This window comes from Pelodiscus sinensis, chromosome 9 (assembly GCF_052426305.1).
Source record: "Pelodiscus sinensis isolate ZL-2025 chromosome 9, ASM5242630v1, whole genome shotgun sequence".
NCBI lineage: Eukaryota > Metazoa > Chordata > Testudines > Trionychidae > Pelodiscus > Pelodiscus sinensis.
The window spans coordinates 41,130,707-41,158,163 of NC_143060.1; the positions used below are offsets into that span (position 1 = coordinate 41,130,707).

General features: G+C 43.5%; 1 protein-coding gene across 1 annotated transcript; it reads left to right on the forward strand.

Annotated features, from left to right (window-relative positions):
- Window positions 1-1,541: 1,541 nt before the first annotated feature.
- Window positions 1,542-27,260, forward strand: SLC71A1 (solute carrier family 71 member 1). Its single transcript, XM_075936610.2, has 12 exons — window positions 1,542-1,793; window positions 11,980-12,075; window positions 14,638-14,700; window positions 16,184-16,311; window positions 18,081-18,195; window positions 18,956-19,174; window positions 19,523-19,636; window positions 20,137-20,208; window positions 20,996-21,108; window positions 22,307-22,404; window positions 23,204-23,367; window positions 26,097-27,260. Exons 1-12 carry the CDS (start codon window positions 1,707-1,709, stop codon window positions 26,301-26,303), a joined length of 1,476 nt encoding a protein of 491 aa, XP_075792725.1. The 5' UTR covers window positions 1,542-1,706; the 3' UTR covers window positions 26,304-27,260.
- The last annotated feature ends 197 nt before the right edge of the window (window positions 27,261-27,457 follow it).

Sequence of the window (27,457 nt, forward strand, 5' to 3'; positions counted from 1 at the left end):
TTGCTTGTCTACACTGGCCTCTTCTGGAAGAGCTCTTGCGCAAGAGGGCTTATTCCTGAGCAGGAGTGTCAGAGTTCTGGCGCAAGAAGCCCTGATTTTATACATTAGAACATCAGTTTACTTGCGCAAGAACACGTGGCCAGTGTAGACAGGCAGCAAGTTTTTGCACAAGATCGCGCCAGTGTAGAGACAGCCTGAAAGTCTTTTGGTGGGGAAGCATGGAACTGTCCTGGCCCCACTCCTCCTGCCCAAGACCCTGCCCCGTCCGGGGTAGCCCAGGGCCATTTCAAAAATTTCTGAAGTGGCCACTCTTCTAAAATGATTGTCCACCTTGGGGTTACATGGTTACTCAGTGCTCCCAACCCCACTCCTGGGGTGTTCCTCACCATCCCGTGTTGCAACTGCAGTAGTGTGGGGTGGCAGTCAGCTTCCCTGTGTTCCCTTCATTTAAAACTCGGACTGGACAGCTGAGACCAAGCCAACCTGATGGTCTGAATTTTAAATGCAGAGCACATGGGGAAAGGGGTTGTTTTGATTAACCAGGACCGGTAATCAGTAACTAATCACTTATTAGTTAGCTGGCTGAGTAGCAGTTAACATCCGTTATTCTGCATCCTCCTTCCCCCTCTCCTTTAGGCTACAACTCCCTCCCAGACCTTGCACCCCCTCCTACAACCCACCAGAATCCTCTCCTTCGCCCCAGCCCCTCCCTGACCCTGCATCCTAATTCCTTGCCCAGATCATGATGCCCTCATTCACCTAACTGCCCTCAGACTCTCCTGGTCATCTACCCAAGCTCTCTTCTGCACCCAACCTCTGTCCAGAACCTGCAACCCCTCCATAGAAAAGTGCAGCCCTTGCCCACTTCCCAAAATCTTGGGAGTGGCTCCCTATCCAAAATGATTGCCCACCCCGCTCTAATGGGCATTTCAGCCCTATCTTTGTTATTCCGCTCTCCCCTTCATTGCTTTCTACCCCGATGATGGAGTCCGCTGCAAGGTCGCTCGCCAACGCAGGGCGGCCCAGCGAGACAAGCTTTCCCGCCTCGCAGAGCTCTCCGCGGGGCAGGGCGGTGAACAGCAGGAGCTGCCACGGTAAGTACAAAGTCTCCCGCCTGTTGCGCGCGCACCCGGCCCATGGCTCTTTTCCACAGCCCGCGGCCCGGCTTGAGTGACAGGTGGGGGGCACGCGGGACAAGACTCTTCAGCGCCTGAGAGCCGGGCCGCCCGGCGCCTTAGGTGCCTGACAGCCTCCGGCGGGGCGGGGCGAGGCGGCGCTGGGCGCCCCCTGCTGGCTGTGCAGCGGCAGAGGCGCGGCCGGCGCGCGCAGGGCTCCTGTTGCCCGGGGAGGGCGGCAGCGGCGCTCGGCCGGCGCAACCTTCCTCCCTGGCGGCGCGAGCAGCGCCGAGCTGGAAAAACCCCCTGCGGCTGGTGGGGGCTGGAGAGCGCTTCCCCAGCGTTCCCGCCCGGCTCTGGCCGCGGCTCGCGAGGGGGGGGCGGAGTATACGTCCCCACGTGCCCCTTCTCAGCCAATCGGGTGATCGCGTGATGTGAGGGGTGGGCGGTGTGGTTGTCCAAGATGGCGGCGGGCGGTCCTTGAGGGCGAGCGGCAGCGGCGGCGTGAGCTCGGAGGGACGCGGAGGCCCGGCTGCTGGGGAAGGGCCTGCGCCTCCCGCCTCCCCCCCCCCGGGGTTCTAGGATGGTAAAATGACCCAGGGGGGGAAGAAGAAGAAACGGGCCGTGAACCGCAGCATCATGCTGGCCAAGAAGATCATCATTAAGGACGGCGGCACGGTGAGGCGCGGGGAGCTGGGCCAGGCTTCGGCCTGCGTGGGGCGAGAGGGGGCTGGGCCTGGCTGAGGGGCGGGGGCCTGTTGAGGCCGAGGCAGGAGGCTGGGGGCGCTGGCTGGCCGGCCGGGGGAGGCAGAGGATGGGGAGGTGGGAGGCCCGGCTGATGCCGTGCGGGCTGGCCGGCTAGTCCCAGTGTGCGGGGACATCTCCGTGCACAGGGAGTCTCTGGTCTGGTCTGCAAGGGCCTTCGGGGTTGGCATTAGGGTCCGGAATGGGACCTGGCGGTATCTGCTGAGCCCTACCGACGGGACATTCAAAAAGTCTAGGAAGAGGGAAAGGAGGGGCTGGGTCATCGCCTGGGCTGCCTCCTGTGTGTGTCAGGCAGCTGCAGCTCCAGCCCCAGCTTGATGGTAAGGCCCTACTGACTGTGCTGGTGGGTTGGGAAGGGGAAAAACAGTGGGTGAAGACAGGAGTGGATGGGGTAGGCAAGGCGTGGGAAACCTTTTTCGTCGGGGGCCGCCGCATACAAGCGAGAAGCAAAAAAAAAAAAAAAAAAAAAAAAAAAAAAAAAACCAAACTCTCTGGCTAAGTCTACGCTGCAGGTGTCTTGCACAAGAACTGTTTAGCGCAAGAGTGTATCCACACTACCATGTGCTTTTGTGCAAGAGTGACCAGGGCAGTGTGGGTGCTCTCTTGTGCAAGAAAGCTTTGTTGGCCACACTGTGTTGCCCGGCCACACAGTGGTGCCCGGCCACACTGCCGCCTTGCGCACGAGGGCTTATTCCTCATTGGGAGAGGAATACCTCTTGCGCAAGAAGCCCTCTGTTCCTACACTTTACTGTAAACTTACTTGCGCAAGAATGCGCATGCAGTATAGACCCTCCACAAGTTTTTGCGCAAAAAGCCTGCAGTGTCAATGTAGCCTCACTGACGAGGCACCCAATTGAGAAGGAGAAACACACTTCCCACATTCCTCTTGCACACTAGAGCCTAGGGGAGCCCACCCTCTCAGGAACTGAACTGTCAGCTTGGGCTAGAAGTGTGTAATTGACTAATTATGCAGTCAATAGTGTGAATGAATCCCAGTTCTTACTACACCTATACTGCAGAGCCTCAGCAGGGGTAGGGCCAGGACCTGCTGGAAGCTGGGACTGAGTAGTTCTGGCTTCTGCCAGGTCCCAGACCGCTGTGCCTCTCCCTCTCCTTTCTTCCCCCGCACCTGAGAGATGGTGCTGGGGGGAATAGACTTAAACCGGCAGGTGAGGGGAGCAAGTAGTTACTCGACTAGTTGCTTACGTCCTTACCATGGGCTTCCTGTTGCTGGGGGGAGGAGGGAGGGCCCTGAGCCTCAGAGGCCAGATCCAGGCATGTCAGGGGCTGCATCCAGGCCCTGGGCCTTAGGTTTTCCACACCTGTGGAGGGGCCTTGAGGGAAGAAGTGTACCAGAGCCTGGGAGGGGAAGATGGAGTAAGGGCTGGGCTTTGGGGTAGAGATGGGCAGGGGAAGCTCCAGCAGTGTCCATTTTTTAATAATCTCAAATTGGCAACTCTAGTTGTCATAGTGAGTCCTGGCTGAAGGGCAGTATCTGAAACAGGTCAGTTTGGGAGGGAATTCTGTCCTTATTTGGCTAATAGAGACAATGGGGCATTGTTTCCTTAATCGCCCCATTTGTGAGGCTATCCTGTAGCTCAGCACCTTCAAACCAGGAATCCGAGGACTGCTGGGGGCCTGCAAGCAGGTATCGGTGTCTCCCAAAATAAAACGGAGCAGGACCACTGTTAGATTCACCGGGACGCAGGACAGAAAGCTGAGTTTCAAGTCCTGCTTCCCAGGCTGAAGCAAAAGCCTGAGCAACTTAACTTTGCAGGGCCCTTTGTGGTGTCCATTCCTGGGCAGTTGCTGAACTTGCAACCTCCCCATCTCCTCCCCCCCACCAGCCCTAGCTTTTAATCTACTAAAAATATTTGTGGTGCAGGTGTGCCATGGCATTTTTGTAGCATGTTGCAGGGGAGGAGACTCAGCAAGAAAAAGTTAGAGAAGTTATCTGTATGATGAAGCTATCCTTTAGACCCGTGATCACCAACCTGTCGATCGCGATTGGTCGATCACGAGGCCTCGACCAGTTGATCGCGAGGTGTTCCGGGCTCCCCATTTCCCTCCCACCCCCAAGAAGTCCCACTGCCTACCTCCAGTGACAGTGGAGGTAGTGGCGGCTTCCTGCTGAGTGGACGGAAGTCCTGACCTGCGCGTCACTTCCGGGGGCTCCGGAAATGTGCTGGCTGCTTCCTTGCCCCAGGTCTGTGGCGTGCTGGGAGCTTACCGGGGGTGTCCAGAGAGGCGCACACTGGGACTTCCCTTCTCTGGGGGGGGAGTTTACTCGGGAGGGAGTGCATGCTCGGGCTTCTCTTCTCTGCAGGAGGGGGGGGAGTCGGCCCCAGAGGGGGCGTGCATGGGCAATTCCCTGCTCTGAGGGAGGCGTACACTGGTCCTGTGGTCCTGGAGGAGTTGTACGATGGGGTTTCCTTCCTCTATGGGGGGGGGTCACCCCTGGAGAGGGCACGCGTGGGCTTCCCTGCCCCGCAGGAGGGGGAGTCAAGCCCAAAGGGGGGCACATGACGGGGGCTTCCCTGCTGGGTAGGAGGCGCGTGCCGGCCCCGCAGGAGGCATGTGACAGGGCTTCCCTCCTTTGCGGGGAGGGGGAGTCCTGAGAGGAGACGGCTGCAGGGCACTCTGTCCCCCAGTGGCACCCTGTCCCCTCTCCTCTGCTGTAGAACCCTGTCCCTACTGGCACCCCGTCCCGTGCCCTCCTGGCACCCTGTTCCCTCTCCCCTGCCTTCAGCCATAGAACCCTGACCCCACTAGCACCATGTCCTCTGCCCCAGCACCCACTAGCACCCTTCCCCATTACCATGTCCCCTGCTCCCACCAGCACAGTTGGGGCCACATTAATGAGGCTTGGGGGGTTTTGGAGGAGTTATTTTTTTGCATCTCACTTGTGTGGCCCCAACTGACTTTTCTGTGGGTCAGTGACCCCTGACTCAAAACAAGTTCTCCACCCTTCTCATAGATAAAGACAGTGTAGAAACTTTGACATAGTCAGGTTTCATTTTTAAATAAAATACTAACAAACCCCTAGTTGGGGCCGAGCCCCTATCTGGCCACAACATCATAACACTCCTTTCCCCCAGATGCTAAATCTGAGCCTGTCATACACTGGAACTCCTTGCCCTTAGCCCCTCTCATATCCCAACCCAAATTCCTACACCCTAATATCCACAAGCCTGTGGCTTGCTTAGTACACCAACCATCCATCTGACCCCAGCACTGCCCAGCCTGGAGCCCCCTCCCCAAGCCAGCATCCCCTTCTCCATTTCTTCCTGCATCCAGGTTTCCTCTGAGTTTGCACCTCTCACTCCTTCCCTCGCCCAAATCCCTCATTCCCACCCCAGAGCCTACACATCCTGTCTCAACCCAGTGAGGGTACAGCTTGGCTGCAGGAGGTTTTCAGGATTCCAGTGATTTCTTCTGCATCCAGGGATGCGTTTGTTCTTCCGCTTTTTTTAGTGGAAGAGCAAACATACTTTTTCGGTAATCTCTGTATTCCTTTTTCCACGAGGAGGGGCTTCCAAGATAAGGGTTTTTTCTGACATTTGGTCCAGTCTAGACAGGCCAAATGTTGGAAAAACCTCTTCCTACAGAAGAATTTGGGGAAAGAAAAAAAAAAAAAAAGCAGCAGTATAAGGGTTGCGGATAGCAAGTGATGGAGGGAGAGGAGGAGAATAGAGAGCAGCGCAGGGCTTCAAGGAAGGGGTGAGGTCTTGGGGGAAGGATGAGGTGGTAGATCTTGGCTTGTTCTATCATTTAAAAAGTGATCTTGGGTGTAAAAAGGTTGGAGACCACCGCTTTAAACTCTTCTGTTCCATGGGCTCATGCCTCTGATGTCCAGTCAGGTGAACATTTGGTCTGAGTCCTGACTTGCCTTGCTGTTTGCTTACTGCCAGAGCTGGATCTACATTGTATTCTTACAGTAGTACGTGGACTGAGCATAGGAACTTGTTCCCAAAGAATCTCTGACTTTCCTTGGGACTGACTGGCAGCCTTGTCAAATGGAAGGGGGAAAAGCTATGTTCTTTGCTGCTGCCTCATGTGGGATCAAGCATTTATTAGGGCTTAAACAGGATTTTTTGCCATTATTTCATGATAGGATTTCTTGCTGCCGTTGTCGAAGAGGATATGTATGAGGAAGAAGAGAGAAATATATGGGTCAGATTTGGAAATGCCAATTCTGATTAGACTTGTATTCAATCCAGAAAGTTAAAAATATTTGTATCCTGGAACAGAAGATTTGTAATTTCTAGTAATTTAAACCTATGTCTTTGTTTACTTTCCTGAATTTTCATTTTAACAATTGGAAACTTTCATGATTCTTGAAGTTTTATTAAAGAAAGACATTATCATAAATAGTAAAATTCTTTTAAAACTATTTAACAAGTATTTAAGAGAAAATTCTCGCATTGGAGAATATTCTCAAGAATATTCTCTAAAAGTTTATTCCTGAGAATTTAACATCACTAGTCCTGACTCACCTTGTGCGCTAAATGATATTTTAGGGAACAGGTACACTGAAAGGGCCTAGAATTTCTCTAATTTGCAGACCAATAGCAATGAGAAAAATGCATATTTAAGTTTATCAATCACTTATGAGGTTCTGAAAAATTTTAGCTGCAAAGAAATTTAGTCGTCCTTTTTTTCTACAAGAATACTTTGTCAGGGATTCAGCTGCATGATAGGATAGGCCTGTAGGTCTATTATAGTGTATGACCGTGGTTGGCAACCTACAGCCCATTGGGGCTTTATGTAAGGTTAAGTAGTGAGTAAATGACTAATCGCGTACTCCATAAATTTTGTATCAAGCACATGAATAGTTGAGAAGAGCTGGGCATGCAGGCACCCCAATCCCTACATTATTGTGTGTCTGCCTCACCTGCACTCCCTTCTCCTTCCACACCACACAGATGGTGCTGGAGGGAACCGGCTTTTAAGCTGGCTCCCCCCCCCCAGCACCAGTATCTGCTTCCCTCCTCCCCTTGCTGCCTCTGAGTGGTTGACTAGGCTTATCGGGTAGTCGACTACTCTTTTACATCCCTAGTTCTGTGTCCCACAAAATATTTTGTTTGCTGTTGCCCCCATACAGGTTTGCCAGATTCTGCTGGTTTTCATCCGTGTAGGTTTTTTCCTAATGGTATTACAAAAATGATGGGCATGTGAAGTGAGGAGTCCTAATTGCATACACTGTTAAGAGCCATGTACTCCTTTTGCATCCAATCAAAGCACTATGGTTCACTCAGCACACCCTGAAAATTGTAGGTATGCAAGTGCGGTTAACAGTGTCACCCTATCTCAGTAGTCTTGGTTATGATAATCATACAGTCCATTCACTAGCATAGGTTGCCCCTCACGGGTATATGATGAGCCCTAGTTATTTCCTCTCCATTTCTGCTACATTAGCCCGGGTTAGCTTTGTGATTGTTTTTCACATCCAGGCAAATTCACAAATCTCTTTTCAGAGATTGAGGGTTTATACCTTCTTAAACAAGGTGCAGAGGTACTTACACCATTAATTTTAGTGAGATTTTTTTTTCTGTAAGAAGATTAGAATATGGTGGCAATGTGTAGAAATACCTTTTGGAATAATAATGTGGCTTCTTGTGTACTCTTATCAGAACGCTAGTCAGACCTAATTTGGTGGTAGTGTCACAGTGTATTCTTATAACTCAGTCTTAACTAGAGATGTGAAAGTGTAATTGAGTACATGATTAACTGATGATCCTGAGCTCACTGGTTAATGTGCATGGTTACACACAGCTTAACCCCCACTGTGGTGGGGAGGGGCAGGTGGGAACCAGTGCTTGCGGAGAGGCAAAGCCCTCCCTCCGCCCATGTAACTGCTGAAAATTTCAGCCATTACACATTAACGTGAATAAACGCATTTTAACATCCCTAGCGATAATGAAATTTAAGAGGATGCTTACAGCTGTGACTGCAGTTAGGTTTCTTGTAGAACCTGTGCTCAAGATATTATTGTAGCACTATCCTCCTTTGTTCAATTTTTAAATAGCATGTAAAAAACAAGTGAAATCCAAAATATATTTGTTAAAATACTTATGTAGACTCACCAAAGGAAGGCAATAATAGTTCACATGCTCCTCTTAATTCATCTGGTTTTGTTGATCTGTTGCAGTTTGCTATATGTATAGTATTCTTTCTTCTCAGACCACTGACAAAAGAGAATTTGAGCTATGATACTTGGATATGATAGGGTGAGTTAGAACTGGAGAATTCAAATCTTTCTGGAAACTTGTGTCTAACTTATTCTGGTATGTAAACTGTAATGATAAACAAGAGGGTTCTAAGCTTCGCACATTTCAAGTCCTTGCTTTAGAATTTTTTACAATGTTGTATAAAATATTATAGTTATGGTTCACATTAGTTTATTGCCTGCTTGATCTAGAATACAAAATCATCTTTGATTAAAAAGACACCTATGTAACATGGCAGATAATTCAATGAGCGTTCCTAACCTATAGAAAACCTGTCAGTGTGTCCCAACAAAACTGACTTGCTCAGAATAATTACAAAGCATCTGCTTCTATCATGTCATATCTCTGTTACAACCTGAAGAGTCCTTAGCTATACTTTTGTCTTTAGGCTTGAATTTTTGTAGTTAACATTACAACTCTGTTGTAGAACAGCAGTCTTCAACCACTGGGCCACAGTAGCACCGGGTCTGGGGTACACTGCCCAGTGCCTTCCCTCCCACTGTGGCTGTTGGGAGAGATGTGTCCTGCCCCACCTCAGCCAACCAGCACTGGGCAGGGTCTCTTTCTGGAGGTGGGAGAGCCACACAGCCTGGCAGGGCAGCCTTAGAGTAGCTGTGACCTGGATAGCAGCATTCAGCTGGCAGCTAGGAGGCAGTGCAGGGAGGGGTGGGGCAGGCTCTGTGGGGGAGGGAAGGGGGGAAAAAGGGGCTAGTGCTGGGGGGCTCTGAGGCAGAGCGCTGGCACTGGGGGGTTCTGGGGTGGGGCTATTACTAGGGAGCTCTGATGGGTGGGCTCTAAGAGGCAGGGGGCTGAAATGAGGGGGTACTGGGGTACCCAGGGTGGGCAGCTGATACTGGTGGGGTCTGAGGGCGGAGCAAGTAGTGGAAGGGGGCTACAGGGGCAGTGCTGGCACTGGGTGGCTCTAGGGATGGGGCTAATATTAGGAACTGGCACTGGGGGCTACTCGGGGTTGGGGTGCAGTGGGGCTCTGGAAACAGGAGGCTGGCACTGGTAGGTCTGGTGGTGGGGGCTGGCACTGAAGTGTTTGGGGAGGGAAGCTGGCACCGGGGGGGTTGAGTGCAGGGGACTGGGGTCAGTGCAGGTGCTGGGGGGTAGTGGAGGGGTGGGGGGGGGGCTCTAGCAGTTAGAGCTGGCACTGGGGCACTCACGGGGTCAGGATGTGCCTTGCCCCCAGAGCTGCTGCAAACAGCTGGCATCAGCTGCAGCAGCCACCCGCCAGTTTACGTAGGACAGCTGGAGCTGACTGCTTGCATCGGTTCTAGGGGATGGGGCTTTTGGTGAACCGGTAGCATATTATTTGCAATAATATGCAAATAAAATGTTGCCAATTCACCAATAGTTTGTGAATGCGTTTGCTGGTCCATGGTTTAAAAAAGGTTGGGAACCACTGTTGTAGAAGATATACAAATGTTGCTATTTTGAAATGCATATAGTATTTTCTCCTTTAATTCACATGCATAGTATTGCAATGTTTTGTGTAGTTCATTTTTGTACTCCAGGCCTATGTGATGTATTAATCAAATCTTATCAGTGTCAAGTTTTTGCAGAGTCTTAAAATTTGTACTTGTGGTTACAAAGAAAATATTCAATCTGACTAAATGTAGTGTCTTTTTATTCAATAGACAAAAAAAGCTGACTAGCTCTGAGAAGTGAGTTTCCGATCGACTCAGTAGTCTTCTACTGCTTAAGTCTAATGATTATTTACATTTCAGCACTAATTCATGTCTGATTATTTTAGCACTGGTATCCAGTTTAGTTTGCTTATGGTTGAATGCAGTGGTAGATAAGGGAAGTTACTTTAAAAGAGCTAGGGGAAGGTAATTACAATTACAAATTCTTCAAAGCCAGTTCTTAACAGCCTACTAACAAATTCATCCACAAGTGATTGATACAGTTTTATTTATAAAATCCCATTCATAAAAATTGGTCTGCAATTCATGAGGCTATATAACATCCTGTTAAAAGGGCAATTTTATTCTTCTGCCTTACAATGGGAAGGAGGCGCAACTGTGCAGGAGCAAGTCTGATGCTGATCTGTAGTGTTGGAGGGAAGAGAGTATGTGTTGCCCATGGTATTTAGGAAGCTTGCTCTTTGAAGCTTGTACTGTAAAGGTGGGGTGGCAATGTTGCCAACTCTCCAGGATTGTCCTACAGTCTTACCATTAATTAAAGATTAATCCCTGCAATATCATGTAATGAAACCTCCATTAACTCATCCAACCAAAGTTGGTAACTCAGGCCCAGAGTGAAATGTTGGAAGAGTTCCTCAAGGGAAGGGTGGTGTATGAATTCAAGATACACTCTGCTAGAGATGTAAACTCCTTCTAATGAGTTAACTGCTTAAATGTTAACTGCATGGAGAGCCCTACAGGGTGGGAGCAGCCCTCTGTCCACAGTGGGCTGCAGTTGAGGCTGCTCACAGGTACTGGGTGACTGATTACTCATTAACATCCCTACCCTCTGTTTCCTTTACAAATTTTTGAAATCATCTCAGCTTGTCGGAAAACAAAAGTGTAGCAAAAGAATAATGAATATGCTGGACATGTGTGATAACTAGAGAAGGAAGAAGAAAATGGCAGAAGTAATCATGGTACTAAAAGTACTCTGAAGCATGTTTTCCACTAAGCGTAACAGCGCATAAAGCATTTTGGGGGGAATGGTTAAAACAAGCAGCTTTTTTTCCCCAAGTCTGTTCCTATTCAATGGGTGGCAGATGCGGTTTTCCTGTTCTAGTAGCCGTATTTCAGCCTGTTCCTATAGTTGTCACCTGATGCAAAATTGAAAAATGTTTGTTTTCCTGGCTTGCATGTATAGAAAATCTTGTAAAAATAGCTAAATTGGAAGGTGTGGCGCACATCTCAAGATGGCAGAAATTTTGCAAGAACAAGTTTTGAGCATGGCTGAATATCCATATATTTTTCTCTGCCTTTGTTTTAGTCAGTATTAACACTTAACCAAATCATTTTGGGAATCGGAGTATGTGTTGAAGAACTTCTGACCTTTTTAAAAACAAAGCAATTTGCTTGTGTAGCATTTTTATTTGCAGGTCATTCATGTTGTTCTGTTGTAAAAATACTTCTCCAGTGTTTCCTGACATGGATAGTAATGCACTGTGATGGATTGATATAGCATGTAATAAAGTACATGTGGCTAACTAGGATTTCTCTTCCCAACCCTAAATTCCTTCCACACCTAGCTTTCTATCTCCATACATTCCTTTCTCTGGAAGCCACTTTTATCTTAACATGGGAGAGCTGAGTTAGACTGAATATAGACACCAATTTGCTGCCTTCCCTGATATTTGGGGAAACTTTTTCCAATACTAGTCTCAAATTAAACTTCTGGAGGACTTTACTTTGTATTAACTTTCTTTGCTGATGTGGGTGTGTTTTAAAAAAAAACTTACTGAAATTAAGTCAAATACAAGCTTTTACCGATAGAAGCAACTGCAAACTTGGTTCCAAGCCAGTTAATCAGAATTTGAATAAGCAGGTTTTGACTTCCAGTTGTTACGTTAAATTAGTTTTGTTCCCCAGGAAAAATCTTTCACTTCCAATAGTGGAATCTTGCTAGAGGGAAATTTTTTCCTATACATGGAGTTTTTTAAATTGACATTGCAGTTGGAACACTGCTGTGTATTAAGATGCTTTCAGTCCTTCGTTATGCTTCACCATAAATGGAGCTTACTCCAGAGAGTTGCCCAGATTCCTGAAACAGCTTGTTTTGAGCCATGCTTCATTTTACAATTTCTTTCTTACAAAACCAGCATTCCAATAACTTTCTTATTAATACGCAACTTTTAAAATATTCTGCAGTAGTAATTTTTCTTGTTCTGTTTTTTGTTTTAGCCTCAAGGAATAGGTTCGCCTAGTGTCTACCATGCTGTCATAGTGATTTTTTTGGAGTTTTTTGCTTGGGGACTCTTGACAGCACCTACTTTGATGGTAAGTGATATGGTTAATGAACTTCTGTATTGCATGAAAAGAGTGGAAAAAACCTAAAATAGTCAGTTCATTGCAGTATTATCACAGCATAAAATTTGGAAATTTAAGTTAGGGTGGGAATTTAACTGGTCTGAATTAAGGATATAATAGCATAGCCGATTAACCAATAAGCAAAAGCTTATAGGTTAATGCTATAGACTACATGCATTTCCCTCCCACCCTTTGCCAGTAAATTTTTTAGCAGGCTGGCTAGAAGCCATGCTCTGTTCCAACTTGGCCTGGCTCCTGACTTACCACCACTGCAGCTTTGCATTTAAAGTATATTAGGAGCCAGGCAGCCTGGCTCATTTACAGCTTGTGCTGGTTCTGGGAGCTCTGACCCCTCCTGCCCTGGACTATAGAATAGTAGACTAACTGATGATAATTCATGAGGTTAATGGATTATTCAGTTAAAACTGATATTTAACATCCCTAGTCTGAATATCACTTAGAACATTTTGTTTTTGTTACCGAATGTGATCATGATTAAACAATCCATGTACATCAAAGCTGGGTTTATTATTAGCCACACATCACCATTTGTAATTTATACTAATTGCACACAGGTTTAAGAAGAAATACTTTAAAACATCTCAGAAGCCTCCCATTCCTGTTAAATCCTTAACTAGTATGTCTCTTTTTATACTATCTTTTCAACCTTTGATAATTAACAAGGGTGATGGCATGCAGAAATGTTCTCTTCTGTAAACGTGTTTTCACTGCTGCCTAAGTAATTATTTATGCTACAATCCGTGTTATGACACAATTCTCTGAAGTAGTGTGATACCACCACTGAAGTCTGTGGCCAGATATTCTGTCCTGATAACCTGCAGTGTAAGAAAAGGAGATGTTAAAACTTTTATTTACATGTCCTAATTGTACATGTTGTTTTATAGAGATTAAGATTAGGGTTAAACATCAGTTTTGCCCATATAGTTTTGTTGGTTTGGAATACGATGGTTTGGTTCAGGTTTTGTTGGGGCGGTGTTTGGTGTGTGTGACACATAGCTATAGTGTTGAAACTCATAGGCAAAAAGTGGTACAAGGTTTAAGAGCCAAGTACTCTTAATCTAATGCCCCTATCTTGTAATTACTTCAATCAACCTAATCCCCATTGTAGATGAATATAAGATAACCTAACTGTGTTACACAGTATGCAAAATTTGCATAGCCCTGCATAGGGCTGTAAGAGACTAGTTGACTATCCGATAAGCAGAAGATTATCAGACAGTTGACTAGCGATGTGACTAGTCACTCTCCCCCTTTACCCCCCTCCTGCTGCCTCTACCAGAGAGAGCCAGTTCCCCCCAGCACCGTCTCTGCAGGGGAGGTAGAGGCACAGCGGGAAATCACATGAGTGGGGACTGAAGCAGTCTCCGCTCACGCCACTGCTTCTGTGATTCTGCTTTTGAAATGTACAAGAACCCCAGCGTTTCGAAAGCAGAAGCCCTGCAGGGAGCATGGTCTCTCACTCCCTGTGGGGCTTCCGCTTTTGAACAGTTCAAAGGCAGAAGCTCCCATACAGACGAATCAGATATTCAATGGAAATTCCATAGACTATTTGATTAGTTAGTTAATCTGAATTTAAACTTCTTGGCCCTGTGCAATGTACACAGATTGATAAAACTTGTGTACATGAGAATGCAAAAAACTGTAGTCACACAATTTGTGCAGTGCAGTATTTATATATGTTGAGGTACCACGTTTCATGATATCGAAGTTCTCTTTTTAAGCAAAACAAGGTCTTTATGAACAGTAGTATGTATTTAGTGTGTGAACCGATTTATTACAAGTGCTGCTTGTCCAAATTTGTTTGTACTTTCCTTAAATAAGGAAACACTACAACAATAGTCTGTCTTTATTGAAGTAGGAATGATACTTCTATTAAACTTAATGAAACTTTGTCCAATTTTATGTGGTAAACAGTGGAAAAAATACACTATCTGACTTTGAAGAATATTATTTCCTAATTTTACTGGCCTGCAGCTGTAATGCTAACATTCTTGCCTATCCATTGGTGTCTTTATTTTTGGAAAGTAAGAAGTATATCATTCTACTATTTAAAAATTGTGTAGTGGTCTATATAAACGTCTTGGACAAAATATTCAACCATTGAGATTGATTGGAGAAAACTTGCTCATCTTGGCCTCTGAGGCTAGAACAAGCAGCAATGGGCTTAAACTGCAGGAAGGGAGGTTTAGGTTGGACATTAGGAAAAAGTTCCTAACTGTCAGGGTAGTCAAACACTGGAATAAATTGCCCAGGGAGGTTGTGGAATCTCCATCTCTGGAGATATTTAAGAGTAGGTTAGATAAATGTCTAGCAGGGATGGTCTAGTCAGTACTTGGTCCTGCCATGAGGGCAGGGGACTGGACTCGATGACCTCTTGAGGTCCCTTCGAGTCCTAGGATTCTATGATGTTGAATTTATTTATTTCATAGTGGGTCTTACTGCATCTGTATTCATCTTTAGTATTGGGAAATATGGATAATGCAGTGTGTAATGGACATAATTCTTTCATAGGTTTTACGTGAAACCTTCCCAAAGCATACTTTCCTTATGAATGGCCTAATCCAAGGAGTAAAGGTAGGATGAAAATTCATTGTAAATCAGCAATTGAGAGTACAACTTTAAATAAATCAATGAAGGGCATGTACATGAGTGCTAGTGATTTATCAAGTGTAATAAGCAGAGTCTTCCAAGCTGTGAATAAAATGTGAGGATAAACTTATCAAGGAGAGCTTAAATGCAGCTTTTCACTTTAATAAGGTCTTGCTTGTGCTAAAATTTTTCACTTAGGTTGATTGAGGAATGAACAGGGCAGTTGAATAGCCTAAACTCACACAATCATTTGGTGCAATAGCTTGTAAGACTCTCAGATACCTATTGCCACCCAGTCCTTTGCTCTAATTGCTAGGTCATGTCCTCAGTGTGTTGAAAAAGGTATTGTAAATACTGTACAGGCAGTCCCCGGGTTACGTACAAGATAGGGACTGTAGGTTTGTTCTTAAGTTGAATCTGTATGTAAGTCGGAACTGGCGTCCAGATTCAGCCGCTGCTAAAACTGATCAGAACCCCAGGCATCCCCAAGTCAGCTGCTGCTGAAACTGATCAGTGGCTGATTCCAGGAAGCCCGGGGCAGGGGCTTCCTGTAGTCAGCCGCTGGTCAGTTTCAGCAGCGGCTGACTTGGGGACGCCTGGGGCAGAGCAGCTGGGGTGCTGCTGGGTTGGTCCAGTAGTGCCGCCGCTCCTCGGCGCTACTGGACCAACCCAGCAGCACCCCAGCTGCTCTGCCCCAGGTGTCCTGATTCAGCCACTGCTGAAACTGATCAGCAGTGGCTGAATCAGGACTCCCGGGGTAGAGCAGCTGGGGTGCTGCCGGGTTGGTCCAGTAGCGCCAAGGAGCGGTGCTGCGGGACCAACGGGCAGCGCCCCACCTGCTCTACCACAGGACCGGGGCTTTGCTCCACGTCTCCCTGGTCTGCTGGGGGGGGGGGGGGCACTAGCTGCGTCCCCCCACAGCAGACCAGGGAGACGCTGAGCAAAGCGGCAGAGGACCCGGGCGGGACCACGGCACTGATCTGGAAGTGCAGTGATCCCGCCCGGGTCCTCCTCCGCTTTGCTCAGTGTCTCTCTGGTCTCTCCCCCCTCCGCCCCCCCAGCAGACCAGGGAGATGCAGAGCAGCTTTTCTCGCCCCGGAGTACGCGGGCCCCGTCCCGCCGCTCCTGTCGTCCGGGATGAGAAAATCCCCGTTCGTAACTGCGGATCCGACTTATAACTCGGGGACTGCCTGTATAGCATATACAAATGTAAAACACATTGTATTAAGATGTGTGTTGACTGTATGTGGATTTCATGTTTGGGGATAGTGAAATTGAAATTGCAGGTAACTGCTGGTGAGTAGAAAAGAAAGATGAAGGATACTCAAAAGAGATGCTTGTTATATGTTCCATGTAGCCAACATTTATTAATCTGCCAAACAAAATCAGTCAGCTTCTAACAGTCTTTCAACTATTGTATTTCCTTTCACTTCTTGGTTTTTATTTAAAATTTATTTTTACTTTTCAGGGCTTGTTATCGTTTCTCAGTGCTCCTCTCATAGGTGCTCTATCTGATGTTTGGGGGCGAAAGTCCTTTTTACTCTTAACAGTATTTTTCACTTGTGCACCAATTCCATTAATGAAGATCAGCCCATGGTAAATAACAATCATAGTTATAGTTGTATTATTTGTGTGTTTTTGCTGTACATAACAGCATGTAACATTTGTAATTGTACTTGTGTTCCATGTTGCAGTTAATGTACCAGATGCTATTTAATTTTGTGAGGTACCTTGCTCTGTGAGGTAGCTGCTAAAGTATTAATCCATTGCAGCGTTGGGGAAATTGAGACAAGGTGAAGAGCCTTGCTGAATGCCTCAAAGCCAGGCTTAGAATTTTGGCTTTCCAGACTGTCAGCCCTATTACATTAGCACTAGAGCCGTGGTCACAACCAGTAGATCAGGATCTACTGGTAGATCTTGGAGCCTTTTGACAAGTGATCCTGCCAGGTTTGGCCAGCACTTCATCTGCCCTTCTCAGCACAGCAGTGCTACTCCTGCCCTCTGCTTTGGAGTTGCCCCCCCACCTCTTGCTTGCTGTGCAGGGTACAGGAAGAAGGGGAAGGGGATGCTGATGTCAGGGTGCCCCTCCCTCCACCCTGTACCCCATCTCCACAGAGCAAGGGGGGTAGGGATGGAGAGAGTTTACTAGTTGCTTTGGGAGTGGAGTGGTGTAGGGCTAGGGTAGTAGTGAGCTTGCCTAAGCCCCATTGCACCACCACCCGGAAGCCACCTGTGGTAAGCAGTGCCCAGCTGTAGTCTGCATTCCGAACCCAGGTCCCAGTCCTTACCCTCCCCTGCTCCCTGCAGTGTGCTGGGACTCTGGGTCCCAGTTTAGGGTGCAGCCTGTACCTTAATAGAATGTCTATAATCATTGCATGTCTTTTGCTGGAAAGTTACAGATAATTTATTTCAGTGCCAAATATAAAATCACTAAGAACTGAAACATTTTTCGGAGCTGGTTACCTGAAGTACCCATGTGTAACATTAAAACTGATACTTTATAACTGCAGTTATCATATTAGCAGGACTCGACAAATCCTCTTATGTATTCACCCGTGGCGAATAGATTTCAGCCGGTCTCTCACATGCGCAGTGAGGGTCTCTCACATGCGCAGTGTGGGGCTGGCGAGTGGTTTTCGCCATGGTTTGTGGAGCCCTGCATATTAGAATCTAGCAAATTTTGACTACCTTGAATGTAAGTAGTCTGCTACGACTTATAAATTGAGTGTATATCCTTAGGATAATGGCAGGTTCACAATTGTGTCTCATTTGTACGGCTCCTGAAGATAAATCTAAAAATAACATAGGACAAGGTCTGAGTGGTCAACTGTTCATATTGTGTTCGAGGCTAATTCCATTTGCTAGCTAGTAAATCTAGTCTTATGGTCTCTTGGTCTCTTCATTTTGATCCCCGTTCTTGCATGATTGACTTAGAAAAGTCTGCCATCTGGGTACACAGAGCCCCAGCCTTTGACTGGTGGGTAGGGCTGATTAATCACCTGTGAAGCTGTGCTGCTGCCCAATTTAAAGGGAACACTGGTTGCAACATACTTTTTTGAATGAAATAATTGTCAGTCTGTGGACTCCAATATTAAAGGATCTGTAATAAACAATCCTAATTTAATCTACAAAGTCTTTTTTTGTAGAATATTAGGTAATTCTGTACACTCCACGCACAATGAAGTAATTAATCATATAGAGACAAATTTTTGATTACTTTATAAACACATAGAAATTACTTGTCAGGAATAAGTTATACAGGGATAGAATCCTTAATCAGTTTGAATTGTTTCAGAAGCTTGTGAATCACTGCCAGTTATGTACATCTTCATTGAGCTGTTCTTTTGATTCTGTTTTGTCCCTAGGTGGTACTTTGCTGTTATCTCTGTTTCTGGGGTTTTTGCAGTGACTTTCTCAGTGGTGTTTGCTTACGTAGCAGATATAACCCAGGAACATGAAAGAAGCATGGCCTATGGACTGGTATGTATTCCTCCGAATGTTTAAGCCTCATTAGGGTCAGCAACTAAACAATTAATGAAACTTAGTCTTAATGCTGCAAGAGACACCAAATTTGAAAAGTTTGTGTGTTTCCCATTATAAAATCTTATATAGCCAGTAATTAAAAAAAAAAAAAAAAAACTGTTCCAGATGGAAACTTGGTCCTACCATCCAGTTCTGCATCTCCTCCTGAGTGTCTTGTCATGGTAAATGGCCATTGTATAGTCTTTCTCTCCAATCTTTTCTATTTCCCCCATTCTCAGATCAGCATGAAATATGTTGGAAGGATAGTGCTATTTTTCACTTTGTGTATTCAACTTTTATTATATAATGTGAATTCTTTGCATTAAGAGCCTTAGGTATTCAGAAAATAAGCATAATTTCTTCTATCACCCCCCAAATAAAGTGTTGTACTGAATTTTTCCTCCTTATCAAACTTCTGATATCTGGTTAAACTTGACATATTTAACGCAATTACAAGGCTATACATTGCTGTCCCACTCCACTTAACCCTTTTTTTCCATTTAAAAACTTCAGGTGTCTGAAATCCATGGTTGCTGTTGCAGTGCCAGAGAATAGAATTGTACATTAGTTCAGAACTTGCCTACCTTATTAGGGGGATTTATAACTTGGCACTCTGAATACTTCAGAAACTAAGAGTGAAGTCAGAAAAAGAGTGGATAAGTTTTATCTTCCTTACTGGAAAACTTTTATTCTCATACTGACTTTTGCCTGTCTATAGGTTTCAGCAACTTTTGCAGCAAGTTTAGTTACCAGCCCAGCTATTGGTGCCTACCTTGGTCGAGTCTATGGAAACAGTTTGGTAGTGGTCCTAGCTACAGCAATAGCTTTGTTGGATATTTGCTTTATTCTTGTTGCTGTACCAGAATCCTTGCCAGAGAAGATGAGACCAGCATCCTGGGGAGCACCCATTTCTTGGGAACAGGCTGACCCCTTTGCAGTAAGCCCATTTAAATGTTTTAGTATAAAGTGGTGGCTGGATATATGCAAATTTGGCTTTGTACCACCTTTGATAGTATTTGTACCACCTTTGATAGTATTTATAACCTAATTTGGGTTTTAAAAAAATTGTTTGAAGAGTTCCTACGTTTGAGAGAGCATGCAAATTGCTCATTAGTAGGGATAATGGTATGTGCTAAAGGAAATGTTTTAACAATGTTACATGTGTTAAAGAGCATCTTCCTCTTCCAGTATTGATTTTGTACAGTTTTGTTGGTTATGGATGATGAAGAATAGATGTTTTCTGTTGCTGATCTTACAGCTCTCTCTCCTCTTTTTTTCCCCCTAGTCACTAAAGAAAGTGGGTCAAGATTCTGTAGTGCTTCTAATCTGCATAACAGTCTTTCTATCCTACCTCCCAGAGGCAGGTCAATATTCCAGCTTCTTCCTATACCTCAGACAGGTAGGAATCTGCATATGAAGAAATGTTTGATAAGGAAAACTAAATGTATACAAGTGAATATTCTTTGTACTTGGATGCATTATTTTGTAATATATGCATAGCCAATATGATTAATGGCAGATAGTGGCTTATATTTCTCATGTTTCATAATCATTTGCATTGTTCCTGGAAGTACAAATTCTACTACATTGCAGTGATTAAAACTAGGTAGGTTATTAAAAATAGATTATTAGATATCACAGTATCCAGGGGTCTATATTCTTTCAAGTTTCATGCTCAATGATGTTTTATGTTCCACACACAGATCTTTCTCTTTATTTTATGTAAGAGTAAATGTTGGTTTGACTAAGTTGTGAGATAGAATAAAATCAGGGATGTCTTCCTCTATTTCAGATTAAGCGTTTTTCTGGTTACTTCATTTAGTCTTTCCACTTGATGCCATGAGACGTGTCAATATACATTTGAAGTTTAATGATCAAACTAATCCTTCTCTAATGTAGATCATGGGATTTTCACCTGAAAGTGTTGCAGCATTTATAGCAGTTCTTGGGATTCTCTCCATTATTGCACAGGTGAATATTGATCTATAAATTTTACTCATAAAATGGGTTCAAGTGAGAGCTAAATATTGTCAGTCCCTGTAACTATAATCCAGGAATCCAATCCAGGATCTCAGGAGGTTAGAATAGAAAAGGCAAGAGATGCTTTGACCTGTGTACTTATTTTATATATGGCTTTCTTTTTTTCTATCCCTAATATCTGCCCATTTCATGAGTTTGTTTTCACATCATGGGAAATTAAAAAAAAAAAATCACCATTTTGTGGAACAGCTGTGATGCACAGAGATTGAAACTGCCTTAAGTCTGTCAGAGCTGGGAGTCAGTTAGCCATGTTAGTCTGTATCTGCAAAAATGAGTGTATGGCACTTTAAGACTAACATTTATTTGAGCATAAGCTTTTGTGGGTAAAAATCATGGTCAGATGTAATAATCCACATTATGAATTCTAGCCTAGTGCTTTAACCTTAATTTATTTCTTCCTTGGCCATGCTTCCTAACTTCAGAAGTAGATTCACTCTTATCCTAAGGCTTTGTTCGGGCTGAACAATAGCTTGTTTATGCCATAATGGCAGGTTAAATAATATATCCCAAATGCTTGGATTCATCGAGGAAAATCTAAATTGTTACAAAGCAAGAGAAAGGTAACAATCTCCATGCATCCCTATTTGATGTTTCAATCTCAATCTAGAAAATACTACATTCACAACTTTATTTTTGTCAAAACTAATGAACATTTTGTGTGTTACTGTATAACCTGAGTATTCACAACTAAAGTATTGGCATTCTTTTTCCCCATTAGACAATAGTTTTGAGTTTACTTATGCGGTCCATTGGAAATAAAAACACCATCTTATTGGGTTTGGGATTTCAGATATTACAGCTTGCATGGTATGGCTTTGGCTCGGAACCTTGGTACGTACATTTCATTTTAGTTAATGAACTGACATTTTTAAATGTTACTTCCTATTTAATAAAGAAATATTCACCCAAGTTTTCAGATATTTCTTTTTAACAAGAAAAGGTTACATCCTTTGTCTCCTTGATACTGAGGACATTAAGTCCCTCTGTCTCCAAACAGTGGGAGACTCCCATGAGTAAGGCTGTGAATCTGTCATAGATTCCATGATTTTCCAAGACCTCTGTGCCTTCAGTAGCTGGTGTGCCTGCCTGGGGGCTGCCCAAGCAGTTCAGTCAACTGGAGCAGACTCGGGCTATTTTTTCCCATCCCCTCCCTCTCCAAGCAGCAGCAGGCATCTTGGGCTGCCATAATAGGGCTACCCCTATTGCCCAGCCACTCTTCCCCAGACCATCCAAGATTTAGTCAGGGGTATATAGTGCAAGTCAGGAACAGGACACAGGCCATGGATTTTTGTTCGCTGCCTGTCACCTGTCCATGACTTTTTACTAAAAACATGCCTGACTAAAATGTAGCCTTACCTATGAGCAAGGTGAGTAATTGTTTTGTTCTTGGAGCAATCAATGAAACACTGTAAGGTGAGCCGTCCCAAACAAAGGATTTTTGGTATTATTGACCTAAACAATGTCAATTTCTTCTGCCAGTAATCTTCAAAGACCAAATATTTTTCATGAATATTTTTCAACTAAAGGAAACTGAGTACCAAACATTGAAAAATGCTTTGTCCTCTTTTCTCTAAGACAGATTGTCTTGATTTTTTTCCTTATTGCTTGCAGTAGAGTACATTGATTTGTCAAGATGTCAGCTTACATCTATTGTAGCCCTTCTCCCATGAATGCACTCTTTACATGTGCTAACACTCCAATTACCTAACAGGAAAAATGAAGTTAAAATGGCTTTTTGGATGTTCATTTCTTCTTAATTTTAAAGGCAAGTTTACAAGATATCTGATCAGTGTTTCCCAACAAGTACCAAGATGTTGCAAGGATTGAGGACTTTTCAAATCATCTCTATTTTCTAAATTCATAATAGCTGTACCAGAAATGAAATCCAGCAGTGATGATTAAGTTGTGACTCTACAGTTGTATGAGTAGAGCATGCAGTTCATTTTAAACATTGTAACAGAAGGTGTATGAAAGGTGGCAGTTCAGAATACTAACCTTGATTCTTTCTCATGCCACTTATGTTTTGCAGGATGATGTGGGCAGCAGGGGCCGTTGCAGCAATGTCTAGCATTACGTTCCCAGCAGTAAGTGCTTTAGTTTCACGAACTGCTGATGCTGATCAACAGGGTATGTTTTATAAGTCATGTTGTTGTAATTAGGAGTGTTCAAACTAGGGATATTCTGACCTCTTTAGCACTACATGTATCTATTCTGTCTTACTGGTACTCAAGTGTGATCCTCAACCTCCATGCTACTTTGAAGGATAAAACCGGCCAACGTAGTAGTATGTTAATGTAAATGAGAAACATTAGTGTAGTTTTCTCTCACTGTAGAAGTGGTAGTTCTCAAAAGTACTAAGCGGTTTTCAAATGCCTGTGCATTGTTTGGAGGTAGCTGGGCTATGCTAATCCAAAAGGTAGATGAACAATGAGCGTTCCTAGCATAGGGAATTTGAAGGTAGCATAATACTTACATCAGTACTTCTCTTTATTTAGTATATCAACCAATCATGTTTCAAGTATTCTCTCCTTCCATGCACAGATTTCCTCAGTTCAAGTGCATTGATTTATTACTGTAATGTCTAGGAGTACCAGTAATATGTCTACTTTTCTTTGAAGCATGATGCATAGATGACTGTCAGACAGCAGTATCAGATTTGATACCCTTTGGGTCAGTATCACATAGAACTTGATCTTGCCTACACCAGAACCAAGAAAAAGGGACCAGTTGGCATGATTCTCCTTTGAGCTCAGTTTTACAGTGGAATAATCCAATTAATTTTAGTGAAGTTACTCCTACTTTACATCAGTGGGGGAGCGGAGGGAAGAAGTGAATTGGGCCCCATTGCACGTTAGACAGTTGCCAAAAGGCATTTTAAAAGGTCTTCATTTATATATAGGTTTAATTTCAGGAATGCCTTTTTTAGGTGTTGTTCAAGGGATGATAACAGGAATTCGAGGACTCTGTAATGGTTTGGGACCAGCACTTTATGGCTTTATATTCTACATATTCCATGTAGAATTGGATGAACTCCCAATGACTGAAACTGAATTGGGAAGTAACATGGCCCCACGCCACCATTCACAACAGGTATTGTTGCTATTTATTTATAATGTACAAGAAATGCTGCAAGGATTTCCTAGACCATAGGAAGAGGTTGTGAGGGGAAATAATTTGGAAACTCTGGTTTATCTCTGCTAATTCAGGATTGTAGAATGTGTCACAGGATACAATGTTTTAGTCCAGCTTTAAGTGAATCAAGCAAAAGGACTGATGTGAGACTCTTCACCTAACAACATTTGCAGTTTCTTGATATTGAGCCTACTTTTTCCAGTGACTAATCAATCCCATTTCTGCTTTAGATCACCCTAAAAAGAATCCCTTATTTCTTCATGTGTATTAAACCTTTCCCTCCCCTTTGTCTTTTGACCAAGTTGTAAATCTTCTCTTGATTCTTTGTATGCACATTGGCAGGGCTCAACAAACTGCGGCAAAATCCACTCACCAGCCCCATAGTGCGTATGCGTGCGCCGCTGCCGGTGAACTCTACTTGCCATGGGCGAGTAGATACACGGATTTGTCAAGCCCTGCACATTGGTCTTAATTGCCTAATAACTTCTGTTTTTCTTTGAATTTTTCTCAGCTTGTAAATGTTTTTTTCTAGTACTAATGTGCTTAAGAATTGTATCTTAAGTCTTTATAACACATGATTTAAACTAGACATTAAAGCTGAATATGCTTTGTTGTTCTTACTTTTTTGTGGCACACTTATCAGAACCTACTACTTCCTTGTGGTACTGTCTCCTCTTTATCTGATGATGGAAAACATTTGCCTGTCTATGCTTCTGCTACAAGGAGGCAAAAATTGCCATTATGGTTAGTGTATACATACTAGCCTATGCACTTTATTCCTTGAGAGCAATTGAGTGCCAGTTCCTCCAGCCATAGCTTATTCCTTTACAAATATCTAAAACTTACTACTGTAAAATAGGTTCATGAGCCAGCTTGTGTGTTTTGATGCTGTGGTGAAGGATAAAACTTGAAGATCTTGTTCTTTCTTTATGCTTGACTTAGGTGGGGGAGAGGGGTCCTCTTTGAAGTATTAATGCTCAAATCTCATGAGTGCCTGAAGGAAGAGTAAAATCATAGAATGAAATCTTCACATTAAAGTAACTTTCTGGGTAAAATAAAAACATTGAGTTAGATCATAGTCCCTTACATATAGTTAATTTACTTTAGGACAAGAAGCAATGAGCTTAAATTGCAGCAAGAGAGGTTTAGGTTGAACATTAGGAAAAACTTCCTAACTGTCATTTGTTAAATATTGGAATAAATTGCCTAAGGAGGTTGTAGAATCTCCATCTCTGGAGATATTTAAGAGCAGGTTAGATACCTATCAGGGAGGGTCGGGACCCAAATATGGATTGCCATTAAATTTCAAAAGGGTTGCCAAGTGTCTTCCCAGTGGCTCTGCCCTCCCTCCTCCCTGTTTTTGAATTTCCTTGTATCACTAAGTCTTCCTGAATTGTCAAAATGGATCCCCATCTGGAAAAGGTTGGGAACCGCTGGTCTTAGACAGTGCTTGGTCCTGCCATGAGGGCAGGGGAATGGACTTGACCTCTCAAGGCCCCTTCCAGATCTAGCATTCTGTGTGACTTATGGTATCTAGTCTGTGAATGGTGTGCCATTGTAATGTCTACAGCAGGGTAGTCAAAGGTGAAGGAGAGAATCTGCTTTTGTCCTTTTTGGTTTAATTCAGTTTTAGCTAACTTTAAATAGCTAACACCACCTTGGCTTTGCTTGTTTCATTGTGACTGTTAGCTATGTTTGAATTAGGGGAGAATTAATGAGATAATCCTGCATTTTTTTCCATGTCTCCTGCATTTTTTAAACAGAAAAAATCTTGTGGAATCATCTTGCCACTAACCTTGCTTGTGCTCTTTAGATCAGGGTAAAACTGGCTGAACTACCCTATTTGGTCATAGTCAGCTTCACCTTGCTCTTGCTGGCAAAGGACTCACATGTTTGTGAGATTGTCCCTGCTCTCAGAAAAGCACAGGAAAAATTAGTGTGGACAGTTTTTCTTCTCTTCATAACTTGCTGTCTTGCAACAGACCTATGTAAATTGCATGGTGAAAGCTCATGCTGTTCAGTTAACTTTTTACTTCAATATTCTATACACATTACTTTGTATGTTGTGTGTGGGGTGGGCTGGTCTGGTCTTGACTGGAACAGTTTAAGTTTCTCCACTGTAGCCTAGCTTTAGTAAGAGCGACCGCATTCTTGATAAATATTTGAGCTACATGGATTTACTGGATTAGCATGTGTCAGCAGCATTCATTTTTTAACCAGTCCCCACGAGTTAACTAGCTAGAGTTGTGTGTGTTGAAATGAGCTGGGTTAAAGACAAAACTTGAGGTAAAACCTCAAGTTAACAGGACAGTGAAGCTTTAGACTTCATCTGAATGCTAAAAAAAATTTAATTACATGGCTTGGAAACTGCAGCACATCTGAGTATTTACATCTGTATTTCTGGCAAGTCAGACAATAGGCACTGACATGTTTCCTGTGATGTCAGTGAATTCTGTCATTTAAGGAGACACCCAAAGAAAAACATGAATAGATTTCTCCTCTTCAAGGTTTCTTCCCTCAACTTTCGAGAGCTTGAGTAAGGATTACTAGAGCTAGATATTGAAATAACCCACTCATTTAAAGTAATTAAATTGTAAAAATTTTAAGTACAGAGCCTGATGTCAAACTGCTAAGGGTCTGTCTATGGATTTAACTGTTCCTCTAAAAAAGTAATGTCTTGTTTTCAGAACTCCATAATTCCTGGACCTCCATTCTTGTTTGGAGCATGTTCTGTGCTGCTGGCTCTGCTTGTTGCCTTGTTTATTCCAGAACACACCAATCTAAATATACGGTCCAGCAATTGGAAAAAACACAGTGGCGGTCATGGTCATCCACACAGTCCACAGGCCCCTGGTGAGGCCAAAGAACCTTTATTGCAAGACACAAATGTATGACGACAAAATCCAGAAAAATGTTTTTATATTTGATAGGTCTTGTCTCCAGTTCTGGATATACATTCCACTTACATCAAAAATGTAATTTCTTAATGTTAAGAAATGTATCTTTCTGCATGAAATTTGTAGGAACTACAGACAGGAGCTGGACATTTTGCCAAAAATGTTACAATATAATTGCTTTTAAAAAGAACAAATTAAACACTGGTCTAATACTATTAATTATCTTATTTGAGACAAAGGAGAACATATTCAAGGTATCAGCATGTGTCCTTGTGTCCATTTCCTTAAGGTGTTGAGCTTTAATTCTCTTAATGCTAAGTCTCAGTGAGACATACTAGCATAGTTGTGGACCCATTTATTTTGTGGTAAAATTTTGGGTCAGATGATAAGCCTTAATGTAAATGCACTCAAGTAAGGAAAAAGTGAATGGGTTTCATTTTAAAATCATTGTATGGGAGGTTTTATTACATTCCTAATACAAAATCATGTGTTGAGCATGCTTGCTCAACAGGAAAAGTTGTAAGTGCATTACTCTAACTTTTTTTAATTTTTAGAGTACAAAATGGTACCAAACAGTATTTAAATTAGTGGGTCACTTGAGCCTACACAATTTTAATATAGGCACTAAAAATCTGCTTTCCTAAATGGTTTATACCACTATTTCTGATGTTTGTGTAATCGTAAGGACCTCAAAACTTGAATACACAAAATATAAGCTGATAGCCTTGAAAATGTCCATGTGCTAATAGTGGCCTTTCAGGACTGGTTAGTAACTTTTTACTTTTACAGAGCTAATGTTTAGTCCTAAATTTTCAGGACCCTAGTACTGGAGAGAGAGCTTTATACAGTTACTGATGTGAATTTCTCTAAAAATGTATATTTTTGTGTCCGGTTGTATTATTTAAAAAGGTATTCCTTTGTATAAATTGTGTATAAAGTATAGTTTAAAATGTTTTCATCTTGTGGTTATTGCTTACTGGTTTTTTAACTTTGAACATTCACCATGGTTAACTGAGAGCTGGAAAATGTGTAAATAAATAATGCATCTTTTAATAATTTTTAGTGTTGAAATCAATTCAAACCGTATGCAACATGTACATCAAAGTGTCTTGCAGCTTCTAATTAGTCTTAATATGTTGTTACTTCATGAG

What these genes read in the sequence shown, in the direction of transcription:
- SLC71A1 (XM_075936610.2), top strand. Translation starts at nt 1,707, where the DNA reads ATGACCCAGGGGGGGAAGAAGAAGAAACGGGCCGTGAACCGCAGCATC. An exon ending in GAAGCATGGCCTATGGACTG is followed by an intron (nt 18,196 to 18,955) that starts GTATGTATTCCT and finishes GCCTGTCTATAG; the next exon opens with GTTTCAGCAACTTTTGCAGC. An exon ending in AACAGGCTGACCCCTTTGCA is followed by an intron (nt 19,175 to 19,522) that starts GTAAGCCCATTT and finishes TTTTCCCCCTAG; the next exon opens with TCACTAAAGAAAGTGGGTCA.